This window comes from Salmo salar, chromosome ssa01 (genome assembly GCF_905237065.1).
Source record: "Salmo salar chromosome ssa01, Ssal_v3.1, whole genome shotgun sequence".
Classification (NCBI taxonomy): Eukaryota; Metazoa; Chordata; class Actinopteri; order Salmoniformes; family Salmonidae; genus Salmo; species Salmo salar.
In genome coordinates this window covers 86249316-86272679 of record NC_059442.1, presented here as the reverse complement: position 1 = coordinate 86272679, position 23364 = coordinate 86249316, and the positions used below count along the sequence as shown (strand labels likewise).

Genomic DNA, 23364 nt, shown 5'->3' with positions numbered 1-23364 from the left:
AGGAAATTTCTATGTGACCCCAAACTTTTGAACGGTAGTGTATATTTTTTTTAAGAGGATGTCCAGGAATTGGGAGAAGATGGAGCAAGATGAAACTTGGCTGACATTCTGCACATTTTCTTATCGATGAAACATTCAAGCACAATACAGTTTTCTCTTCCCAAAACAAAAATCTATTTCAAACAGAGTGCACTAAGTTTTGTATACTTGACCCTTTCTAAAAGTTTTTTTCAAATTGTGTTGTTTAGAAAGGAGTGCAAGGGCGAATTGAGTTATTGCACACACGCACACTTCACATCGTAAGCTTGGCAAACCTGTATTTGGGGAGTTTCTCCCATTCTTCTCTGCAGATCCTCTCAAACTCTGTCAGGTTGGATGGGGAGCGTCACTGCACAGCTATTTTCAGGTCTCTCCAGAGATGTTCGATCGGGTTCAAGTCCGGGCTCCGGCTGGGCCACTCAAGGACATTCAGAGACTTGTCCCGAAACCACTCCAGCGTTGTCTTGGCTGTTGTCCTGTTGGAACGTGAAACTTTGCCCCAGTCTGAGGTCCTGAGCACTCTGGAGCAGGTTTTCATCAAGGATCTCTCTGTACTTTGCTCTGTTCATCTTTCCCTCGATTCTGACTAATCTCCCAGTCCCTGCCGCTGAAAAACATCCCCACAGCATGACGTTGCCACCACCATGCAAGGTTTAACCAGGACTTGATGCTTGGCATTCATGCCAAAGTGTTCAATCTTGGTTTCATCAGACCAGAGAATCTTGTTTGTCATGGTCTGAGAGTCTTTAGGTGCCTCCAAGCGGGCTGTCATGTGCCTTTTACTGAGGAGTGGCTTCCGTCCTGCCACTCTACCATAAAGGCCTGATTAGTGCAGTGCTGCAGAGATTATTGTCCATCTGGAAGGTTCTCCCATCTCCACAGAGGAACACTGGAGCTTTGTCAGAGTGACCATCGGGTTCTTCACATCCCTGACCAAGGCTCTTCTCCCAGATTGCTCAGTTTGGCTGGACGTGCAGCTCTAGGAAGAGTTGGTGGTTCCAAATTTCTTCCATTTAAGAGTGATGGAGGCCATTGTGTTCTTGGGAATCTCCAATGCTGCAGACATTTTTTGGTACACTTCCCCAGATCTGTGCCTCGACACAATCCTGTCTCGGAGCTCTACAGACAATTCCTTCAACCTCATAGCTTGATTTTTGCTCTGACATGCACTGTCAACTGAAGGACCTTATATAGACAGGCATGTGCCTTTCCAAATCATGTCAAATCAATTGAATTTACCACAGTTGGACTCCAATCAAGTTGTAGAAACATCTCAAGGATGATCAATGGAAACAGGATGCACCTGAGCTCAATTTCGAGTCTCGTAGCAAAGTGTGAATAATTATGTAAATAAGGTAAAAACCTGTTTTCGCTTTGTTATTATGGGGTATTGTGTGTAGATTACTGAGAAAAAAATCATATTTCATCCATTTTAGAATAAGGCTATAACGTAACAAAATGTGGGAAAAGGAAAGGGGTCTGAATACTTTCCGAAGGCACTGTAGTTTATCTGGTATGAACAGATGCTGCCTCTACAGATAGAAAAGTGCTTGCTGTATGTATTTGCGAGGGAAGAGAAAGTTTACAGCAAATGTGGTATATGTGAACTTCTGGTAAATTGCTTCATGAAGTCTATCAATGAATACCTGTCTAAGCCTATATAAGCTCTAGAGCTCTGAACTTACTTTGTATGTCCTGTCTGTTGTTGTCATGCAACCAATCAGAGTGAGAGAGAGAGAGAGAGAGCGAGAGAGAGAGAGAGAGAGAGAGAGAGAGAGAGAGCGAGCGAGAGAGAGAGAGTCTGACTGACTGACTGACTGACTGACTGACTGACTTTTGGTTTTATTGTCTGTCTCAGGAAGTGTTTTTAGATTATATTATATTGTAGTGAGATGTGGGCCCCCAACCGTCTGCTATCCTTCAATTCACCCAAACACTTTTACATGTGGGCCCCCAACCGTGTGCTATCCTTCAATTCACCCAAACACCTTTAGATGTGGGATGAACTGTGTGCTATCCATCTATCCACCCAAACACCTTTAGATGTGGGCACCCAACTGTGTGCTATCCATCTATCCACCCAAACACCTTTAGATGTGGGCCCCCAACTGTGTGCTGTCCACCCAAACACTTTTAGATGTGGGCCCCCAACTGTGTGCTATCCACCCAAACACTTTTAGATGTGGGCCCCCAACTGTGTGCTATCCATCTATCCACCCAAACACTTTTAGATGTGGGCCCCAAACTGTGTGCTATCCATCTATCCACCCAGACACTTTTAGATGTGGGGCCTCAACTGTGTGCTATCCACCCAAACACTTTTAGATGTGGGCCCCCAACTGTGTGCTATCCATCTATCCACCCAAACACTTTTAGATGTGGGCCACAAACTGTGTGCTATCCATCTATCCACCCAAACACTTTTAGATGTGGGCCCCCAACTGTGTGCTATCCACCCAAACACTTTTAGATGTGGGCCCCCAACTGTGTGCTATCCATCTATCCACCCAAACACTTTTAGATGTGGGCCCCAAACTGTGTGCTATCCATCTATCCACCCAGACACTTTTAGATGTGGGGCCTCAACTGTGTGCTATCCACCCAAACACTTTTAGATGTGGGCCCCCAACTGTGTGCTATCCATCTATCCACCCAAACACTTTTAGATGTGGGCCACAAACTGTGTGCTATCCATCTATCCACCCAAACACTTTTAGATGTGGGCCCCCAACTGTGTGCTATCCATCTATCCACCCAAACACTTTTAGATGTGGGCCACAAACAGTATGCTATCCATCTATCCACCCAAACACTTTTAGATGTGGGCCCCAAACTGGCATAGAAAATGTGCTCACTCGTCAGAACACTCAGAGGAGCTAGCCAACAACACAGCTAACACAATCACTTCAAACTAAAGCTGGAAAGACTGCAAACTAGCTGCACTTTTCAGTTTACATTTCTTTGTATATAACCATAAAACTGATTCATGATTTTGACTGGCTGAGAAACGCTGCCTGTCTGTCTGTCTCCTCCCGACACGTTCATTACTATGAGACAGCTGGAGATTGAATTTCAATATTGAAACAATGTTGCAAATATCGGAGAGACAGACAGCAAGGTTTATACAAATCTCCGCTGTTGAAAACGAAATGTTATTGTAAAAGAAATGTGACATAATGTCTAGATGCTTTTTACAGTGGAAATCAAGTTTATAAAGTGCCTGGCTGGGCTGATGAGACAGTGGATTGCTCAGTCAGATGGAACAGAGTAAATAGGCATTTTAACGTCATAGATTTAGCTGGTGGTAACTTGTGGAACAGACACCGGCTGGAATGATGTTTGAACCAACCAGGATTAGACTCACCCATTGTATAAATTGGCCATATACCACACCCCCCCGGGCCTTATTGCTTAAATATCTCATCTACCATAGCAAAATGCTCCCATCAGCTCCAAATATCAACTGTATCAACCACACTCCCACTGACATTATCCAACATAAAACATCATTCCCAGCCCTGTGTTGTCTTCCCTCTACTCCTCTCCCAAGTCGCCCCCCCATACCCCTCCCAGTCTTGCCCAGTGCCCGGTTCAGCCCTTGTTTGATGGTGACGGCTGTCTGAGTTAGTGCCAGCCACTGGCCCTTTCATACTGTTCCATCAGCCAGGGGTTGATTCAGAGCTGGGCTGGAGCTGGTTCAAGGGTTGCTATTCGCTGGTTCTCAAGTGGCCAAGATGCTTTTGTTCCAGACTCAGCTCTGGACAATGGCCTCAAAGTCTCTGTATAACCCTTTCATGCTATTTGAGCCTTGCCATAATGTGTGATAATATGTATCACACAACTGATACCTATCCTTCTTGTTGCAGGCACGTCCCCTTCTAAGGAATCCAGAAGCAAGAATCAGAGTGAAGACCGCCATGATGACGGTAAGGGAGTGTGTGTTCTAGTATCAACTTTTTGCATGGATTGCATTTTTGTGTGTGTGTAGTAGCATATTTACAGTACAGTTGTTTCTCTCTCTCTGTGTGTGTGTATGAGTGAGAGTGCGTGCAAGCGTGTGTGCACGCTTGCTTGCATGCAATCATTCATGGTCAGTATCCCTAATCTCCATCTCTCCCCTGTGCCAAGTTCCTCTCTGTGGAAATGAATACAGGATGAAGCCGGGAGGTTTTATAAAGAATGTTTTCTTTCAGGGGAAACTTATTTAAGAAGCATTATCAGGCTATTCTGCAGTTTCAGGCCCTTTGGATGTGTAATATTGAAACAATTATAGGCCTCTCCAGTAAGATGGACCAGAGATAATTAGATTCTTACACTGGAGGGCGTCGTAAGGCAATTAGCTTGGCACACCATCCATTTGGCTCCAAGCTTATGGTTGGGGGGGGATTTTTAAAAAAGATATCTACTACAGTGATGTTTTCTTTGGGGAAATAATCGCTCTACTGCTACCACTTGATTGTAGTCTAAAGCACACGCATTAGACACACACACACACACACACACACACACACACACACACACACACACACACACACACACACACACACACACACACACACACACACACACACACACACACACTCAGATAGCCGCCGAGGCTGGAAAAGATAGATAGCTAGTGAAGCTGCTTCAAGGGCACCAATGCATTGTAATCTAATTGAACAAAACACTGACTAACACCTCCTCAGATCTCGCAGGCACACACACACACACACACACACACACACACACACACACACACACACACACACACACACACACAGTCACACACACACACACCTCCTCACATCTCTCAGGCTACACTCGTTGTATCACTACCTCTGCCATAATCCATAGCCATAATAATTAAATATGATTCACAAATTCAATCACAGGAATTATGGAGCGTAAGTATTTAGTAATAATCTTTATAAATCCTAATTTATCAGGCCTGCTGGATGCTTAATGGCAGCTAATCCACAGACAAAAGGCCTTGGCACAGTCACTCTAGACATTTTAGAACACGGGAAAATAACACTCCTTCAGCCAACCTCTTACACACGATCCAGTATGAATTTAAAGATTGTTCTGTGCTGTAAAGGTGTAATTGTATTTAAAGGAAATATGAATTAGTCAGGTTTAATGTGATTCTGTGATGTACTGTAAAGGCTGGGTTGATGTACTGGCTCTAATTTAAATGACCTAAACTTGTAATTTGCTCTACCACAGGAACAGAACCATAGTTTGCCAGTGCTGTGATAAAATATTGTGTAAAACAATGAATTTTAAGAATTTATCTGCACTGTATCTTTGTTAGCTAGCTAGCCAGACAGTTTAAGAGGAAGGATACCATACATGTTTTAAATTAACTGCCAATATGCCAACATTCAATTCAAACAATGCGGTCAATCCACAGACATACACTAGATTAAATCAGTTGATGATAGGATTTATACAATGGGTGGGTCTAATCCTGAATGCTGATTGGATAAAACCGTATTCCAGCCAGTGACTATTCCACAAGTTACCACTGGGTAAGTCTATGACGTTAAAATGCCTATTTACACTGTACCATCAGACTTCGCAATCCACTGTCTCATCAGTCCAGCCAGGCAATGTATAAACTTGATCTCCACTGTAAAAAGCATCTAGACATGATCTTGATCTATATTAACTTAAGTTGAAGTCGGAAGTTTACATACACCTTAGCCAAATACATTTAAACTCAATTTTTCACAGTTCCTGACATTTAATCCTTGTAAAAATTCCCTGTCTTAGGTCAGTTAGGATCACCACTTTATTTTAAGAATGTGAAATGTCAGAATAATAGTAGAGAAAATTATTTATTTCAGCTTTAATTTCTTTCATCACATTCCCAGTGGGTCAGAAGTTTACATACACTGAATTAGTATTTGGTAGCATTGCCTTTAAATTGTTTAACTTGGGTCAAACGTTTCGGGTAGCCTTCCACAAGCTTCCCACAATAAGTTGGGTGAATTTTGCCTATTCCTCCTGACAGAGCTGGTGTAACTGAGTCAGCTCTCCTTGCTCACACACGCTTTTTAGGTTCTGCTCAGAGATTTTCTATAGGATTGAGGTCAGGGCTTTGTGATGGCCACTCCAGTACCTTGACTTTGTTGTCCTTAAGCCATTTTGCCACAACTTTGGAATTATGCTTGGGGTCATTGTCCATTTGGAAGACCCATTTGCGACCAAGCTTTAACTTCCTGACTGATGTCTTGAGATGTTGTTTCAATAAATCCACCTAATTTTCCTTCTTCTTGATGACATCTATTTTGTGAAGTGCACCAGTCCCTCCTGCAGCAAAGCACCCCCACAACATGATGCTGCCACCCCCGTGCTTCCCGGTTGGGATGGTGTTCTTCGGCTTGCAAGCCTCCCCCTTTTTCCTCCAAACATAACTATGGTCATTATGGCCAAACAGTTATATTTTGTTTCATCAGACCAGAGGACATTTCTCCAAAAAGTACGATCTTAGTCCCCATGTGCAGTTGCAAACCGTAGTCTGGCTATTTATGGCGATTTTGGAGCAGTGGCTTTTTCCTTGTTGAGCGGCCTTTCAGGTTATGTCAGTATAGAACTCGTTTTACTGTGGAAATAGATACTTTTGTACCTGTTTCCTCCAGCATCTTCACAAGGTCCTTTGCTGTTGTTCTGGGAATGATTTGCATTTTTCGCACCAAAGTAAGTTCATTTCCAGGAGACAGAACGCATCTCCTTCCTGAACGGTATGACGGCTGAGTGGTCCCATTGTGTTTATACTTGCGTACTATTGTTTGTACAGATGAACGTGGTACCTTCTGGCGTTTGGAAATTGCTCCCAAGGATGAACCAGACTTGTGGAGATCTACAATTTTCTTTCTGAGGTCTTGGCTGATTTCTTTTGATTTTCCCATGATGTCAAGCAAAGAGGCACCGAGTTTGAAGGTAGGCCTTGAAATACATCCACAGGTACACCTCCAATTGACTCAAATGATGTCAATTAGCCAATCAGAAGCTTCTAAAGCCATGACATCATTTTCTGGAATTTTCCAAACTGTTTAAAGGCACAGTCAACTTAGTGTATGTAAACTTCTGACCCACTGGAATTGTGATACAGTGAATTATAAGTGAAATAATCTGTCTGTTAACAATTGTTGGAAAAAGTACTTGTGACATGCACAATGTAGATGCCCTAACCGACTTACCAAAACTATAGTTTGTTAACAAGAAATTTGTGGAGTGGTTGAAAAACGAGTTTTAATGACTCCAACCTAAGTGTATGTAAACTTCCCACTTCAACTGTATGTGTTCTGACGAGTGGGCACATTTCTATGCCAGGCGAAATAATTCGCCTGGCATTCCAAATAAATGTCACTAGAAAACAGCTTAAAAAAATGCAAATGCTGCTATTTTGCTGTTATTCTGGCTGCATTTTTCAAATCAAATTTTATTTGTCACATACACATGGTTAGCAGATGTTAATGCGAGTGAAGCGAAATGCTTGTGCTTCCAGTTCCAACAGTGCAGTAATATCTAACAAGTAATCTAACAATTCCCCAACAACTACCTAATACACACAAATCTGGATGGGATGGAATAAGAATATGTACATATAAATATACAGATAAGCGATGGCCCAGCAGTATAGGCAAGGTGCAATAGATGGTAAAAGGTACGGTATATACATATGAGATGAGTAATGTAAGATATGTTAACATTATTAAAGTGGCATTGTTTAAAGTGACTAGTGATCCATTTATTAAAGTGGCCAGTGATTTAAGTCTCAGAGAGGCTGCTGCCTACATAGAGTTAGTGATTGCTGTTTAGCAGTCTGATGGCCTTGAGATAGAAGCTGTTTTTCAGTGTCTCGGTCCCAGCTTTGATGCACCTGTACTGACCTCGCCTTCTGGATGGTAGCGGGGTGAACAGGCAGTGGCTCGGGTGGTTGTTGTCCTTGATGATCTTTTTGGCCTTCCTGTGACATCGGGTGCTGTAGGTGTCTTGGAGGACAGGTAGTTTGCCCCCGTGAAGCGTTGTCCAGACCCCACCACCCTCTGGAGAGCCTTGCGGTTGAGGGCGGTGCAGTTGCCGTATCAGGCGTTGATACAGCCTGACAAGATGCTCTCGATTGTGCATCTGTAAAAGTTTGTCAGAGTTTTAGGTGACACGACACATTTCTTCAGCCTCCTGAGGTTGAAGAGGCGCCTTCTTCACCACACTGTCTGTGTGGGTGGAACATTTCAGTTTGTCTATGATATGTACACCGAGGAACTTAAAAGTTTCCACCTTCTCCACTACTGTCCCTTCGATGTAGATGGGGGGTGCTCCCTCTGCTGTTCCCTGAAGTCCACGATCTATGACGTGACTTTAAGTTAGCAGTAGTAGGCTAGCTATCAAGCAGTAGATAAGAACGTTGCCAGCCAGTATGGCAATGGAACATTTAGAACGAACGAGTGGGTTGCGTCCATAGATACAGAACAAAAAGACTGAACGACTGGGTCGTGTCTCTGGTAACCGAACCAATAGAACGAACGACCAGCCGGCTTGGGTAGCAACCTTAGATTTATTTTGGGACTATATCTTGTGGAAAGAGGAAATAGTATGAATAAATTATTCAAAAGAAAGTGTTTAATGAAAATGTGCCAATCAATATTTGAATATATTGGTTACCCGTTGTATAAAAGTAATAATGCCCTCAAAGCCGGTGTTTGGAGGATATATTGACACGGTTTGCCATCACCCATGCCACTATATCCTCTAAACACCGGCTTCTCTGGCATTATCACTTAATTAGAACAAGTTATAAATGCAAAAGTATACTGATATTGTATCATATAATAGCACTCACAGCTTTCCAAGAAAACTCAAATTGATGCATTTATGGTCTGTTTACATATATTTTAGAGGCTATTTTACAGAAAATGTGCATAAAATCTATATAAACTGTATTTATAATTATATGACAAGATTAAATTCAACCACATCTTGGTTTCATCACAAAACCGGAGAGCAACCTCTGTCCGGTGTAGTCCACAAAGCATATTGCATGCAACAAGCAAATTAATGTTGCCAACATTTTTGGACTACGAAACAGCTATTGATTTTAGAACCACAGAGAGTTACTGCAAGTCGCAAAGAAAATAGGAGCTGCCTCCACTATTCCTGCACCATTAAACTTCAACATTTCAACATCATCAAATCACCTCTGCTTAGTCTAATACAGTGACAACTAAAAGATACCAAAAACAATCTAGTCCAATCAACGTCAGCGTGTGTGTGTGTGTGTGTGTGTGTGTGTGTGTGTGTGTGTGTGTGTGTGTGTGTGTGTGTGTGTGTGTGTGTGTGTGTGTGTGTGTGTGTGTGTGTGTGCGTGCGTGCGTGTGTGTGTGTGCGTGCGCCCGTGCCTGCGTGCGTTCATGCGTTCATGCAAGTAGAAAAACATGTTGACTCACCCTACTTGTAGAGAAACGCCAATGCCATCCTCCTCTCGTTCATAATGATGAACTGGTCTGACTCTGTCATACAGTACACTATTTTATGTTTTGTTGTCCTAGGCTACCTGGCTAAAATGCTTGCTCGCTAGCCGAACTTCCTTTCATGGGCAACGTTTGCTAGTTAACATTAGCCATCTACATCTAGCTGCATATTTAATTCCATCCTCAGGCCAAGGGCACAATGTATGAATTTATGGTTGGATCCGAATCGTAGTTCTAATCATTGGCCAGTACGGAGAAGGCTAATTTAGGAAAGGACCAATTTTAGCTAGCTAGCCACCGGAGGACAACAACACAACGAGATGCAACAATTCAAGATGTTTCTGTCAGTGACGTATTGCTCTCGATGTGACGTGATGTGATTGGAGTGAAGCTAAATCCAAACTGGCTTCCCTTGACACTTTTTTTTTGGTGCTCCAGGACCATTCACAGTTGAGCTCACTTAGTTTAGCTGAATACTGATTGGCTATTATTTTATACTTTTTTATCAAGGGAGTCCAAATGCTCGCTGGCTTCCCTTGCATTCAATGCCATGGGAGGCAACAATGTCATACTCTTTTTGACCAAACAGCATCAGATAGTTGGCCTACACATACAGAGAGAGGGTGGCTGTTTTGCTCGTTCGGATGCTTTCTCTGGGGAGATACATTCAGCCTCTTGCGAATTGTAGGAAAATTATGAAACACAGAGAGACGAAAGATAAATTATTTTATATGGGTTTTGTATATGGTTTTTTTGTTACATTTTCGGGGGAAGCCTGGCTTCTCTTGGATCCATGAATACAAGCCACTGATTGTAGTGCAGTACATGTACATTGAACAACACAGCAGCTTGTCTGCATATTTTTTTCTTCTTCTGTATAACAAAACATTTACGACGAAGTTGGCTCTTTTATACTGGGGGTCAATGGGAAAGAATGCTTGTTTTCTTCAATTTGTGGGCGTGGTCAAGGGGGAATTCCTTATTATTACGTGAATATTGACTCTCAATATTCATTCCATTTTGACTTTCGATTTCTTCCTGACAACAACGGCTGCCATTTTCACCGCATTATGGAACTTTGAGGGTTTATGACATAGCCCGTTTAGCAATTAAATAAGATCTCTACGGGGCTATATAGAACCCTTTTTAAGGTTCTTTATAGAACCTTTATGGAGAATGGTTCTATAAAGAACCTTACTCAATATCAAAGGTTATTTTTAGATCCTTTTGAAGAACCATCATGTTTTTTTTTATTCTGGTTAGCCACATTATATCCAAAAAAATCCTTAGGTGTTATTATTGTGTTCATGGACAAGTTAAATCAGGTGTGCTAGCCCTGCAACAGTGGGGGCTCCCTGAGGAGAGAATTGAGAACCACTGATTTAGTCAGCTTTTCTCAATTGACACAAGTCACCGTAAATTATCATAGTAATATCACAGACAGAACAATGAGACCGATATTTCACCGGATGTATAAATATGATGCATCCACTTGGTGGATGGTAGTGAGAGGAAGCCCAGCGGCCCGCAGTGGAAGAAGATTTTGGCCTACATTCTGCAAAATGTCTCATCGATGAAACATTTGATCTCAGTACAGTTTTCTGTTCCCAAAACTAGAGTCTGGTATGAACAGAGTGGAATATTTTTTGTAAACTTTAGCCTTTGCCAAAGTTGTAAAAAATCGCGTTGTTTAGGAGTACAGAAGTGAATTGAGTTACTGCACACACACACTTCACAGAGTAGGCGTTCCCTAACGGAAATATGCAGATGTATGCTAGAATGGTCCAATTGGATCTCGTTAGCTCGTGCTTGACTCTGCCCACCTCCTTGCTTGTTCTGCCCACTGTGACTCATCTGTTCCCATTGGAAACGACAGGCTGTGGTCTATCTTGGTTCAGTTATACAAATCTTTGGTAATATTTAACGTGTACGTCTTCTTCTTCTTTGGTATTATGGCAGTCCGCAAACAAATGTTAAAGGTGCATGCTGCCACCTAATGTATTGGCTGTGTATCAGCCTACTAATCTGTAGTATGACTTCATTACACTTTGTGAAAAAGTTGCCCTACAAACTAACCCTACATCCATTTAAACCCAATCACTATTCCACAACTTTGGCCCTATCTAATCCCACAACTGGCCAGCAGCCTCGGAGGACAGGACACTGTCGTTCAAAACACCTTATAACTCTTCTGCAGTAAAATCTCGTACACCCAAGTACTTCTCTGCGTCTGCCACCACAACATCTATCTTCTGTGATTTATGTTCCATTCCTGCTGTAAAGTTGTCCAGAAACGCCAAAAAACCAACCTTACTGAAGCACATGCTTTTCCTATCACTCTCTATTGACCTCAGCCTACTTACAGGAACCCCCTTAGGACCCCATCCTCCTCTACTACTCTCTATAAAATGGCCATATATACAGTATATATTTTTAATACAGACTAGCTAAAAAATAAGTGAAAATGTACAAATTATCCAATGGATTATGATAATTTTCAGGGGAAAAAGTGGAGGTGCCAAACATAAGTTTGTACCCGCTAATTTTAATTTGCTCCATGGCTCAGGGGGAGACAAGGCTGTTTGGCACATCTCAGTCACGAAGAGGAAGAACTTTGCAGCTGTTTCAGATTAATAAACAATGCCATGCTGGTGGTTGGTAACATTCAAGTAAAACTAAGCCCGGAAAATAATTTGTATGTCATATCATAGGAAAATACTCTGCAATCACACAGATTTGCATGGAGTGAGCAGTTCAGATTTGTCACTTCAAGCCCAAATATTTCATACTTATTGACTTAAAATCATTGTGCAACATTATTGACTTAAAATCATTGTGCAACATCATGGGTAAGCTCTGGTCATCGTCTTTCAGCTCGAAAAAGTGGAAGAGAGAGGAGAGCGAGAGAGACAAACACACCAGAATGTTCCTCTGACCGGATAATCAGCTGTCATTTTCTGTTCGTTTTCCCACAATTCTTCATGTTGAATCTGCGAAAATGACCAGCGTTAGCTGGCATACAGCAGGACGTCGCTACAACACAACTCTGATGACAGCAAGCGGTAGAAGACCCATGTGGAATTCTTTAGGGCTCCCACCCAGCCTACTAGAGACAGCATCAGAGACTTGGTCTTTACTCCGGTACACGATCTACACACGCAGCCTGATTCCGTGGGTGTGTCCCAAATGGCACCCTATTCCCTAAATAGTGCACTACCTAAATAGTGGGCTATACACTCGTTATTGTTATTTTATTGTGTTACTTTTTATTATTCTTTACTTTAGTTTATTTGGTAAATATTTTCTTAACTCTTCTTGAACTGCATTGTTGGTTAGGGGCTTGTCAGTAAGCATTTCACGGGAAGGTCTACATATGTTGTATTCGGCGCTGTAACGATCGTCGTCGGGTGATGAGGAAGCGGACCAAAACGCAGCTGGGAGCGAACACATGTTTATTCTTCACACTGACATAAACACGTACACAAAACCAAGAAAATGCCGATACGTTAACTGCTCAAAAACAAAGAGACAACACCCCACAAACAGCGTGGGCGAAAAAGGAACTTAAATGTGATCCCAATCAGAGACAACTAGCGACAGCTGTCTCTGATTGGGAATCGACAGAACCCAACATAGAAATAAACCCCATAGAGCAAACACAAGGCTATAACGCAACCATCGAAAACAAACCCAGGAAAAATACCCAACATGACACACCCTGACCCAAAATACCCGAGTTCACCTGGTCAGGGCGTGACAAGCGCATGTGACGAATACATTTTGATTTGATTTGCACTACATAGGAAATAGGGTGATATTTGAGTCGCAGCCCCTGATTCTCTGTCTCATAGGGGGACTAATGTACAATCCTCCTGATGTGCTGTGATGACCTGCTTTGTGATGTAATTGTCATAAAATCCAAGAACAGGATACAGAGAAAGAGAGGGAGACAGAGAGCGATGGAGGAAGAGAGAGGGCAGGAGGGAGAGAGAGGGGGGAGAGGCTGAGAATGAGAAAGACAGAAAGAGAGGGGAGAGTGGCTGAGTAGAAGAGCGAGGCAACTGAGAAAGACACTTTAACCAGAGGCTTGATAAAGAGACAATGTCACAGGCCAGTTGGCATGCAGCAGTATCAGTCTTCTTTCTCTATTATACAGTATAGAGAAATGATCAGATGTCACAAGACAGAACTGGAGCAGGACACAGCCAAAGTTCGATCCCCTAACTGTTTACTTAGCACGCAGCAGAATACACGAGAGAAAGGGAAAATGAGATAGACGGATGAGAGAGAGGGAGAAGATAGGTCGTCATTGTTAATAATAATTTGTTCTAAATTGAATTACCTGTATAAATGAAATAAAGGTGAAATAAAAATATACAAAAAATAGGGGATTGAGGGAAAAGATAGGCAGAGTGAAAGATGACAGGAGTTGGTTTAAGTGATGTAGAAGGATACTAAGTAGAACTATATAGCGTTCTTCAGTTTATCCCCGTAGGGGAACCCTTTATCTAGGGTTCTCCCTAGAACCCTTTATGTAAGGTTCTTCATAGAACCCCCTGTATATGGTTATACCTTAAATGATTTATGACAATACATTATTACATATATCATAAGGCCTTTCTTTCAGGGCCTAGTTATACCATAGCACAGTGGTGTTAGGAAACTCCTAGTTTACAGGCCACATCAGGCCTGCAATTCACATTATGCTGGCTGGCAAAGCCAGATATCCAACAGTTTAATTCGATTTTTTCAGAATGACTGCCAGCGTTAGGGTCATTGTGCGGAGACTACCTAAGCCATTTAAACTGGAACAACCATTTCAGTATCGGGTGCACAAAACCTAACTGATTAGATTAGTTTAGAAACGTTTATGTTATTTCTCTTTGTGTAGCATAAGATTAATCAATCAATCAATGTAAATGCAAAAACACAGATATTAAAAACAATTCTAAAAATCTACCTGCAGTAGAGCATGCTGAGTAATGATAATGATTATGGTGAAGGTTTGCCTAACTAGCCTAACTTCTTGACAACTCATCTGAAACATGATATTTTTATAAATCAAGGTTAAAATATTGCTATGTGCGCTCCGCATTTTCCTCAAATGGTCACCTCATTCAGATAAAGATTAAATGTACCTTGTTTATTGTGTCGTATTCCCCCTGCTGGCTGGCTAAGGCTCACTCCAGGCTGACAGTTGTCACTTCACTTTTCAGAGCGTGAGGGAGTGTGAGGCCACGGCAAAGATGCATGATGACTCTGCAGTGTGATTGGTCAATAATCTAACACATCTAGGGTGTGTTGTGTGGTTGTCAGCTATTAACTCATTCATTTCAGGAATTAACACATAATGTGTTGGAAAATGTTGTCAACCCAGTGTTTAAAGTAACACAACATGTGCCGTCCCTAACTACACACACGGATGTGTTAAAAAAGAACACATTGTTTCTAAGAGTGTACATTTCTCCTCAATAAAGAAGTTATCAGCAAAGTCAGAGCTAGTAGGAAAAAATACATGTATTACTTTTTAATGTGGGGAGAGAATTAAACTGAGAGGATTTATTTATGCCACACACACACACACACACACACACACACACACACACACACACACACACACACACACACACACACACACACACACACACACACACACACACACACACACACACACACGCGCACAAACACACGCACACTCACACAAAAACACACACACACACACACACTCACAGACAAACATCTATTCCCTTACCAGTACAGTATAGGCAGCTACTGTAGCCAGTAGCCTGTTTGGCCTTACATAGACAGGCTTCCCTCTGTGTTCAAACAAGCTCAGTGCAGACATGGAGAATCAATGGCTTCTCCCCCTATGACGTCTGGCTTTCCCAGCACGCCGCGCAGTGACGCACACGCACACACTCACACGTGCACAGACACAACCGTCACATATAACCACAGCTGTTGGTCGTAGCGCTCAGAAGCACTTTCTATTTGGCCAATTTCTCAGTGTGTTTTTCACCCATGCTTTGTCCGACGCTAAGGTTGGCTGGAAAGAAGAGCAGACAGAGAGACAGTGTTTATGGCAGAGAGTCATGGGTGAAGGGAGTGTCGGAGGGAGATGTGGATAGGTGTGTAGGTTGTTGCTATAGGCAGCTATCTCACTGTAAAGGTTTAATATTCTACACACATCCTAATGCCTCTCACACAAACCCAGCGGAAACCCCCAACTGGAAGTGCATCAGTCTCTCCTCAACATTAGAGAGTAAAGTGGTGTTATCTACTGATGCTGAAAGCTATGTCACTCAGGTGGATTCATCCATTTGTAGACCCTTCTGTCACACACACATGCTAAGGACCTAGCGTAGCACACACAGCAGAGACTATTTATAGCTAGAGTTCCACAACAGTAGATATTGAATATGATTTCTCCACAGGCCTTAGCTAGTCTCCTGATTAACTCCCTGCCTATGTATCTGCATCCTGCTGCTTGCTGACGGTCCTACATGAGCATATTAGGGGCACATTCTTAACAATATACAAGCAGTCCTATGAGCCTCTCATTCCTAGCAGTATTGTACGTCCCAACCACTGACATACACTACCGTTCAAAAGTTTGGGGTCACATAGAAATGTACGTGTTTTTTAAAGAAAAGCACATTTTGTTGTCATCAAATTGATCAGAAATACAGTGTAGACATTGTTAATGTTGTAAATGACTATTGTAGCTGGAAACGGCTGTTTTTAATGGATATCTACATAGACGTACAGAGGCCCATTATCAGCAACCATCACTCCTGTGTTCCAATGGCACGTTGTGTTAGCTAATCCAAGTTTATCATTTTAAAAGGCTAATTGATCATTAGAAACCCCTTTTGAAATTATGTTAGCACAGCTGAAAACTGTTGTCCTGATTAAAGAAGCAATAAAACTACTTAGACTAGTTGAGTATCTGGAGCATCAGCATTTGTGGGTTCGAGCACTTTTTTCTGAAACTCGTCAGTCTATTCTTGTTCTGGGAAATGAAGGCTATTCCATGCGATAAATTGGCAAGAAACTGAAGATCTCGTACAACGCTGTGTTCTACTCCCTTCACAGAACAGCGCAAACTGGCTTTAACCATTATAGAAAGAGGAGTGGGAGGCCCCAGTGCACAACTGAGCAAGAGGACAAGTACATTAGAGTGTCTAGTTTGAGAAACAGACGCCTCACAAGTCCTCAACTGGCAGCTTCATTAAATAGTACCTGCAAAACACCAGTCTCAACGTCAACAGTGAAGAGGCAACTCCGGGATGCTGGCCTTCTAGGCAGGGTTCCTCTGTCCAGTGTTTTGTGTTCTTTTGCCCATCTTAATATTTTATTTTTATTGGCCAGTCTGTGATATGGCTTTTTCTTTGCAACTTAAATAGTACCAATCTCAACGTCAACAGTGAAGAGGCGACTCCGGAATGCTGGCCTTCTAGGCAGAGTTGCAAAGAAAAAGCCATAGACAGACTAGTTTCAGAAAAAAGTGCTTTGTTTCTGGCCATTTTGAGCCTGTAATCAAACCCACAAATGTTGATGCTCCAGATACTGAACTAGTCTAAGAAGGACAGTTTTATTGCTTCTTTAATCAGAACAACAGTTTTCAGCTGTGCTAACATAATTTCAAAAGGGTTTTCTAATGATCAATTAGCCTTTTAAAATTATAAACTTGGATTAGCTAACACAACGTGCCATTGGAACACAGGAGTGATGGTTGCTGATAATGGACCTCTGTACGCCTATGTAGATACTCCATTAAAAGTCATTTACAACATTAACAATGTCTACACTGTATTTCAGATCAATCTGATGTTATTTTAATGGACAAAACATTTGCTTTTCTTTAAAAAACAAGGACATTTCTAAGTGACCCCAAACTTTTGAACGGTAGTGTACATGCATACAGTCCTATGAGCCTCTCATTCCTAGTGGTACTGTACATCCAAACCACTGACATATATTCATACAGTCCTATGAGCCTCTCATTCCTAGTGGTGCTGTACGTCCAAACCACTGACATATATTCATACAGTCCTATGAGCCTCTCATTCCTAGTGGTACTGTACGTCCAAACCACTGACATATATTCATACAGTCCTATGAGCCTCTCATTCCTAGTGGTGCTGTACGTCCAAACCACTGACATATATTCATACAGTCCTATGAGTATGTTGTAAATCTGAAGTGAACTAGAGTGAAGTGCAAAACCCTTCATCCAGATACACACTGAATGCAGTAGGTTCAGACTCAAAAATTTGTTTCAAAAAGCATACAACATTTTTGAATTGTGTAAGTTATTTTGTCTGCACAGGGGAATCATATCCCCTCATCCTTTACTTTAATTAAGATGGGGAGGACGAGTCACGGTGTTGCTTTGTCCTATTAGTGACACACAGACAACACACACACACGCACACACACACAACAAACACGCACACACACACCTTCCCTGCTCCTATTGTGTAGAATGGTATTTTAGAATCTATTTTCATCAATATCTCAACAAACTACAGTAAGAGTTATTTCACCTGCGTATATCATTGGGAGGAAACAATGTGACAATACTGCCCCCTGCAGGTGAAAGCTAGTAACTGTAAGATACAGTGGTGTCACTACAATGTTGTGGGTTATAATAGGGTCCGTGCTATCTGAGATCCTTGGGACATCCCTACCCCATTGAAGATGACATTTAAAATGGTTAGGGTTAGGGTTAGGGTCACTTAAGGGTTATGTTATGGTTAAGGTAAGGGTTAAGGTTAGGGTTTAGGGTGGGACCACAAGAGGTTGGTGGCACCTTAATTGGGGAGGACAGGCTTGTGATAATGGCTGGAGTGGAATTAGTGGAATGGTATCAAATATGCCATTCCATTGACTCCTTTCCAGCCATTATTATGAGTCGTCCTCCCCTCAGCAGCCTCCACTGGTATGGACGTCCCAAGGATCCCGGATAGCACAAACCTTTAGTAATAGTGATCCTTGTGATATCACACACGGAATGTGTCCTAAATTCTATATAGTGCACCGCATTTGAACAGGGCCCATAGGGCTCTGGTCAAAAGTAGTGCACAATATAGGGAATAGGGTGCTAGGGTGCCATTTGGGACACATCCACTGAATCAGTTTGAAATGTACTGAGCAAATGTATGTTTTTGTCATTGTGTCCTTGTATACTCAGACAGAAAATATTCATGTTTGCCAGATTCAGATAACAGTGCTATTGGATGAAGTGTATGGCAACTACATGTGTTTACCCATGAATGATATGTTGTGATCATGTTAGATAGGTGGTCCTGTTTGGCTCAGATGGTAGAGCATGGCGCTTTGCAGTGCAAGGATTGTGAGTGATTCCATTGTGAGTGACCCATATGAAAATGTAAGCTAGCTGGCCTGTAGGTTGCTTTGGATAGAAGTGTCTGCTAAGTGACTTATTTATTTATACTGAACAAAAATATAAACGCAACATGTAAAGTGTTGGTCCCATGTTTCATGAGCTAAAATAAAAGATCCCATAAATGTTCTACAGGCACAAAAAGCTTACTTCTCAAATTTTGTGCACAAATCTGTTTACATCCCAGTTAGAGAGCATTTCTTCTTTGCCAAGATAATCCATCCACCTGACAGCTGTGGCGTATCAAGAAGTTGATTAAACAGCATGATCATTACACAGGTGCACCTTGTGCTGGGGCAATAAAAGGCCACTCTAAAATGTGCCATTTAGTCACACAACACAATGCCACAGATGTCTCACGTTTTGAGGGAGTGTGCAATTGGCATGCTGACTGCAGGAATGTCCAGTAGCCCAAGTGAAACTACGCCAGCCCAGTACCTCCACATCCGGCTTCTTCACCTGGAGGATCGTCTGAGACCAGCCACCCGGACAGCTGATGAAACTGAGGAGTATTTATGTCTGTAATAAAGCCCTTTTGTGGGGAAAAACAAATTCTGATTGGCTGGGCCTGGCTCCCCAGTGGCTGGGCCTATGCACTACCAGGCCCACCATGGCTGCACACCCTGCCCAGTTATGTGAAGTCCATAGATTAGGGTCTAATGAATTATATGAACTGTTAACTCAGTAAAATCTTTGAAATTGTTGTATGTTGTGTTTATATTTTTGTTCAGTATAGATAGACACAGCATTGTTGGAAACACAAATACATCTCCACCTGATGTGACAAGACAGACAATATATAACTATACTATCTTAGGCTGCATACAGTGCCTTGCAAAAGTATTCACCCCCTTGGCGTTTTTCCTATTTTGTTGCATTACAACCTGTAATTGAAATGCATTTTTATTTCGATTTAATGTAATGGACATACACAAAATAGTCCAAATTGGTGAAGTAAAATGAAACAAATAACTGCTATGAAGATCTGGTGCAACCAATTACCTTCAGAAGTCACATAATTAGTTAAATAAAGTCCACCTGTGTGCAATCTGTGTCACATGATCTGTCACATGATCTCAGTATATATACACCTCTTCTGAAAGGCCCCAAAGTCTGCAACACCACTAAGCAAGGGGCAACACAAAGCAAGCGGCACTGTGAAGACCAAGGAGCTCTCCAAACAGGTCAGGAACAAAGTTGTGGAGAAGTACAGATTAGGGTTGGGTTATAAAAAAATATCTGAAACTTTTAACATCCCACGGAGCACCATCAAATCCATTATTAAAAAATGGAAAGAATATGGCACCACAACAAACCTGCCAAGAGAGGGCCGCCCACCAAAAGTCACGGACCAGGCAAGGAGGGCATTAATCAGAAAGGCAACAAAGAGACCAAAGATAACCCTGAATGAGCTGCAAAGCTTCACATCGGACATTGGAGTATCTGTCCATAGGACCACTTTAAGCCATACACTCCACAGAGCTGGGCTTTACGGAAGAGTGGCCAGAAAAAAGCCATTGCTTAAAGAATAAAATAAGCAAGCGAGTTTGGTGTTCGCCAAAAGGCATGTGGGAGACTCCCCAAACATATGGAAGAAGGTACTCTGGTTAGATGAGATTAAAATGTAGCTTTTTGGCCATCAAGGAAAATGCTATGTCTGGCGCAAACCCAACACCTCTCATCACCCCAAGAATATCATCCCCACAATGAAGCATGGTGGTGGCAGCGTCATGCTGTGGGTATGTTTTTCATCGGCAGGGACTGGGAAACTGGTCAGAATTGAAGCGATGATGGATGGTGCTAAGTACAGGGAAATTCTTGAGGGAAACCTGTTTCAGAGTCCAGAGATTTGAGACTGGGACGTAGGTTCACCTTCCAGCAGGAAAATGACCCTAAGCATACTGCTAAAGCAACACTCGAGTGGTTTAAGGGGAAACATTTCAATGTCTTGGAATGGCCTAGTCAAATCCCAGACCTCAATCCAATTGAGAATCTGTGGTATGATTTAAAGATTGCTGTACACCAGCGGAACCCATCCAACTTGAAGGAGCTGGAGCAGTTTTGCCTTAAAGAATGGGAAGAAATCCCAGTGGCTAGATGTGCCAAGCTTATAGAGACATACCCCAATAGACTTGCAGCTGTAATTGCTGCAAAAGGTGGCTCTACAAAGTGTTGACTTTGGGGGGGGGGTGAATAGTTATGCACACTCAAGTTTTCAGTTTTTTGGTCTTATTTGTTGTTTGTTTCACAATAAAAAATATTTTGCATCTTCAAAGTGGTAGGCATGTTGTGTAAATCAAATGATACAAACCCCCAAAAAATCTATTTTAATTCCAGGTTGTTAGGCAACAAAATAGGAAAAATGCCAAGGGGGTGAATACTTTCGCAAGCCACTGTATATAAGGCCATGATTCTCATTTAAATAGAATGCCAATCATGATTACTGGGAAGGATTGCTGTTGCTGTGTGTTTCTGAGTGTTTGTGAGTGCATGCATGCGTCCGTGCCTGCGTGTGTCAACATTTTCAGATTGACAGCAGCACTCGAGACAAACACCAAAAACAAGGCTTTGGTAGAAATTGTTCTCCTTCCCCATCTAATGGGGTCTGCCATTTTTATTGTTCAGAGAATGGGTCTAAAATTGCATAGATATGAAAAAATGGCTTTTCTCCTTCAGCTTGTTAGAAAAGCAATTATAGAAGCAGCACAATAGCCATTCATAGAGCATGTTAGCTTATTGGTGTCATGGCTTTCATTTACTCAATTTGTCCCAAATGTCATTGCTGAGAGAGGGGAGGGAAGGATGGAGGAGAGGGGAGGGAGGAGGAAGAGGGAGGGAGTCATTTAGTAATCTTGGCAACATTTCGACATGCTGGTCTCTTGAATGTTGGCACCAATTTGACATTTAGCGAATTGTGTTCTGTCCAGACAAGACAACACGGTCTTGTCCAACCAGACCAATGTAGACAATCCTGTACTGTCATGGCTGAGATACTGTAGAAGACGCTATGTGTTTGCTCAGGGGCTGACCAATGTCTCTCCTTCCACTGTCTGTACAGATGAGCTAGATCCACCTAAAGAAGACGCTGACAACCATACAGCCATGGAGCAAGATAACCTGGACTCACAGACAGGTAACATGGATACATATACAATCAAGTAGTTAACACAAGCACTATCCTGAAGCTGGTATCTGTTCTGTCCTTCTATCCTGTGTGTGCCACACACCACTCTCTGTGTCAAGCTTGAAGTTTATTTTGCCATAGTGTAGGGAATACATTAACTTTTTCCCTCAAACACATCGTCACTGTGTGCTACTACTCTGAATGAACTTCAGTTGTCCGACTTACAGGAATAAGAAGGATAAACAAAGACATATCAATTATGTAAAGCCTTGGATGTGACAATGACAAGTTGTCATGAGTTTGTTATTTTAGTTTTTAACTAGGAAGTGATGTCATTGTTATTATAGGAGAAGTACAAACACACACACACACACACACACACATACATATTCACACACAGCAAATTCTCCAGATAATTTTTTTTTTAAATGAACACCGAGAGTGTTATTAAATTAACACTGGAATTGTGGACTCTGTGGACCCTTATACACATTGGAATAGTGTTAAATTAACACACTGCTTAGTGTAAAGCGTTATTCAAATAAGTCTTGCCTTTCGAGTAAATTGTAAAATTGCCACCCATGACTGTATTTGTTAGTGACATAGACATGGTTGTTGCATTCATCCATTTTCAGTCCAAGTCAGATCCTATCAAATAAAAAAAATATATAAATGTATATTATCTAACACAATAGCTGTGTTTGAATACCCATACTAACATACTGTATACTACATACTTAATGAGTATATACCACATACTATATACTATTAGTTCATTTTAGTATAATGTAAATCTACGGTATCCTTTCAGTTGAGTGTACTAGCGCTTCGCCTGTATACCGGAAGTTGATGCTGTTGCTATACAACTTCTTGCTAGCTTGTTAGCATAACAAATTATTAGACATTTTACGACTTCATTAACTATGTCCACTAAGAACGCACAACGACTATACCACTTAGCTAAGCTAAGAATGACGTGAATAATCAAGTCAATAAACGTTGGTTAAAAAAAAAACATTGGGTAGTTAGTTAGATAGCATATAGTTAATATACTGGCAAATTCGATGTATTAGAAGGCAGCTAATGTTAGGTAGCATACCGGTGCATACCGGTGCATACAAGCAACTGCTGTAATTATAACGTTGTCACGCTCTGACCTAGGAGAGCTGTGTTTTCTCTGTTTAGCTAGGCCAGGGTGTGATAGGTGGGTGTGCATTCTATGTTTTGTTTTCTATGATTTGGTCGGGTATGGTTTCCAATCAGAGGCAGGTGTCTATCGTTGTCTCTGATTGGAAGCCATACTTAGGCAGCCTGTTTTTCCTTCGTTTTTTGTG

General features: G+C 41.8%; 1 protein-coding gene across 2 annotated transcripts in view; it reads left to right on the top strand.

The window, feature by feature from the left end:
* Window positions 1–23364, top strand: part of macrod2 (mono-ADP ribosylhydrolase 2) — a 1144633-nt gene that overhangs the window by 1075686 nt on the left and 45583 nt on the right. For both annotated transcript variants that reach the window (XM_014207733.2, XM_014207725.2), the window contains exons 11-12: window positions 3906–3965; window positions 21965–22039. In XM_014207733.2, coding sequence (XP_014063208.1) covers window positions 3906–3965; window positions 21965–22039 — 135 coding nt within the window. The remainder of the gene's footprint in view (window positions 1–3905; window positions 3966–21964; window positions 22040–23364) is intronic.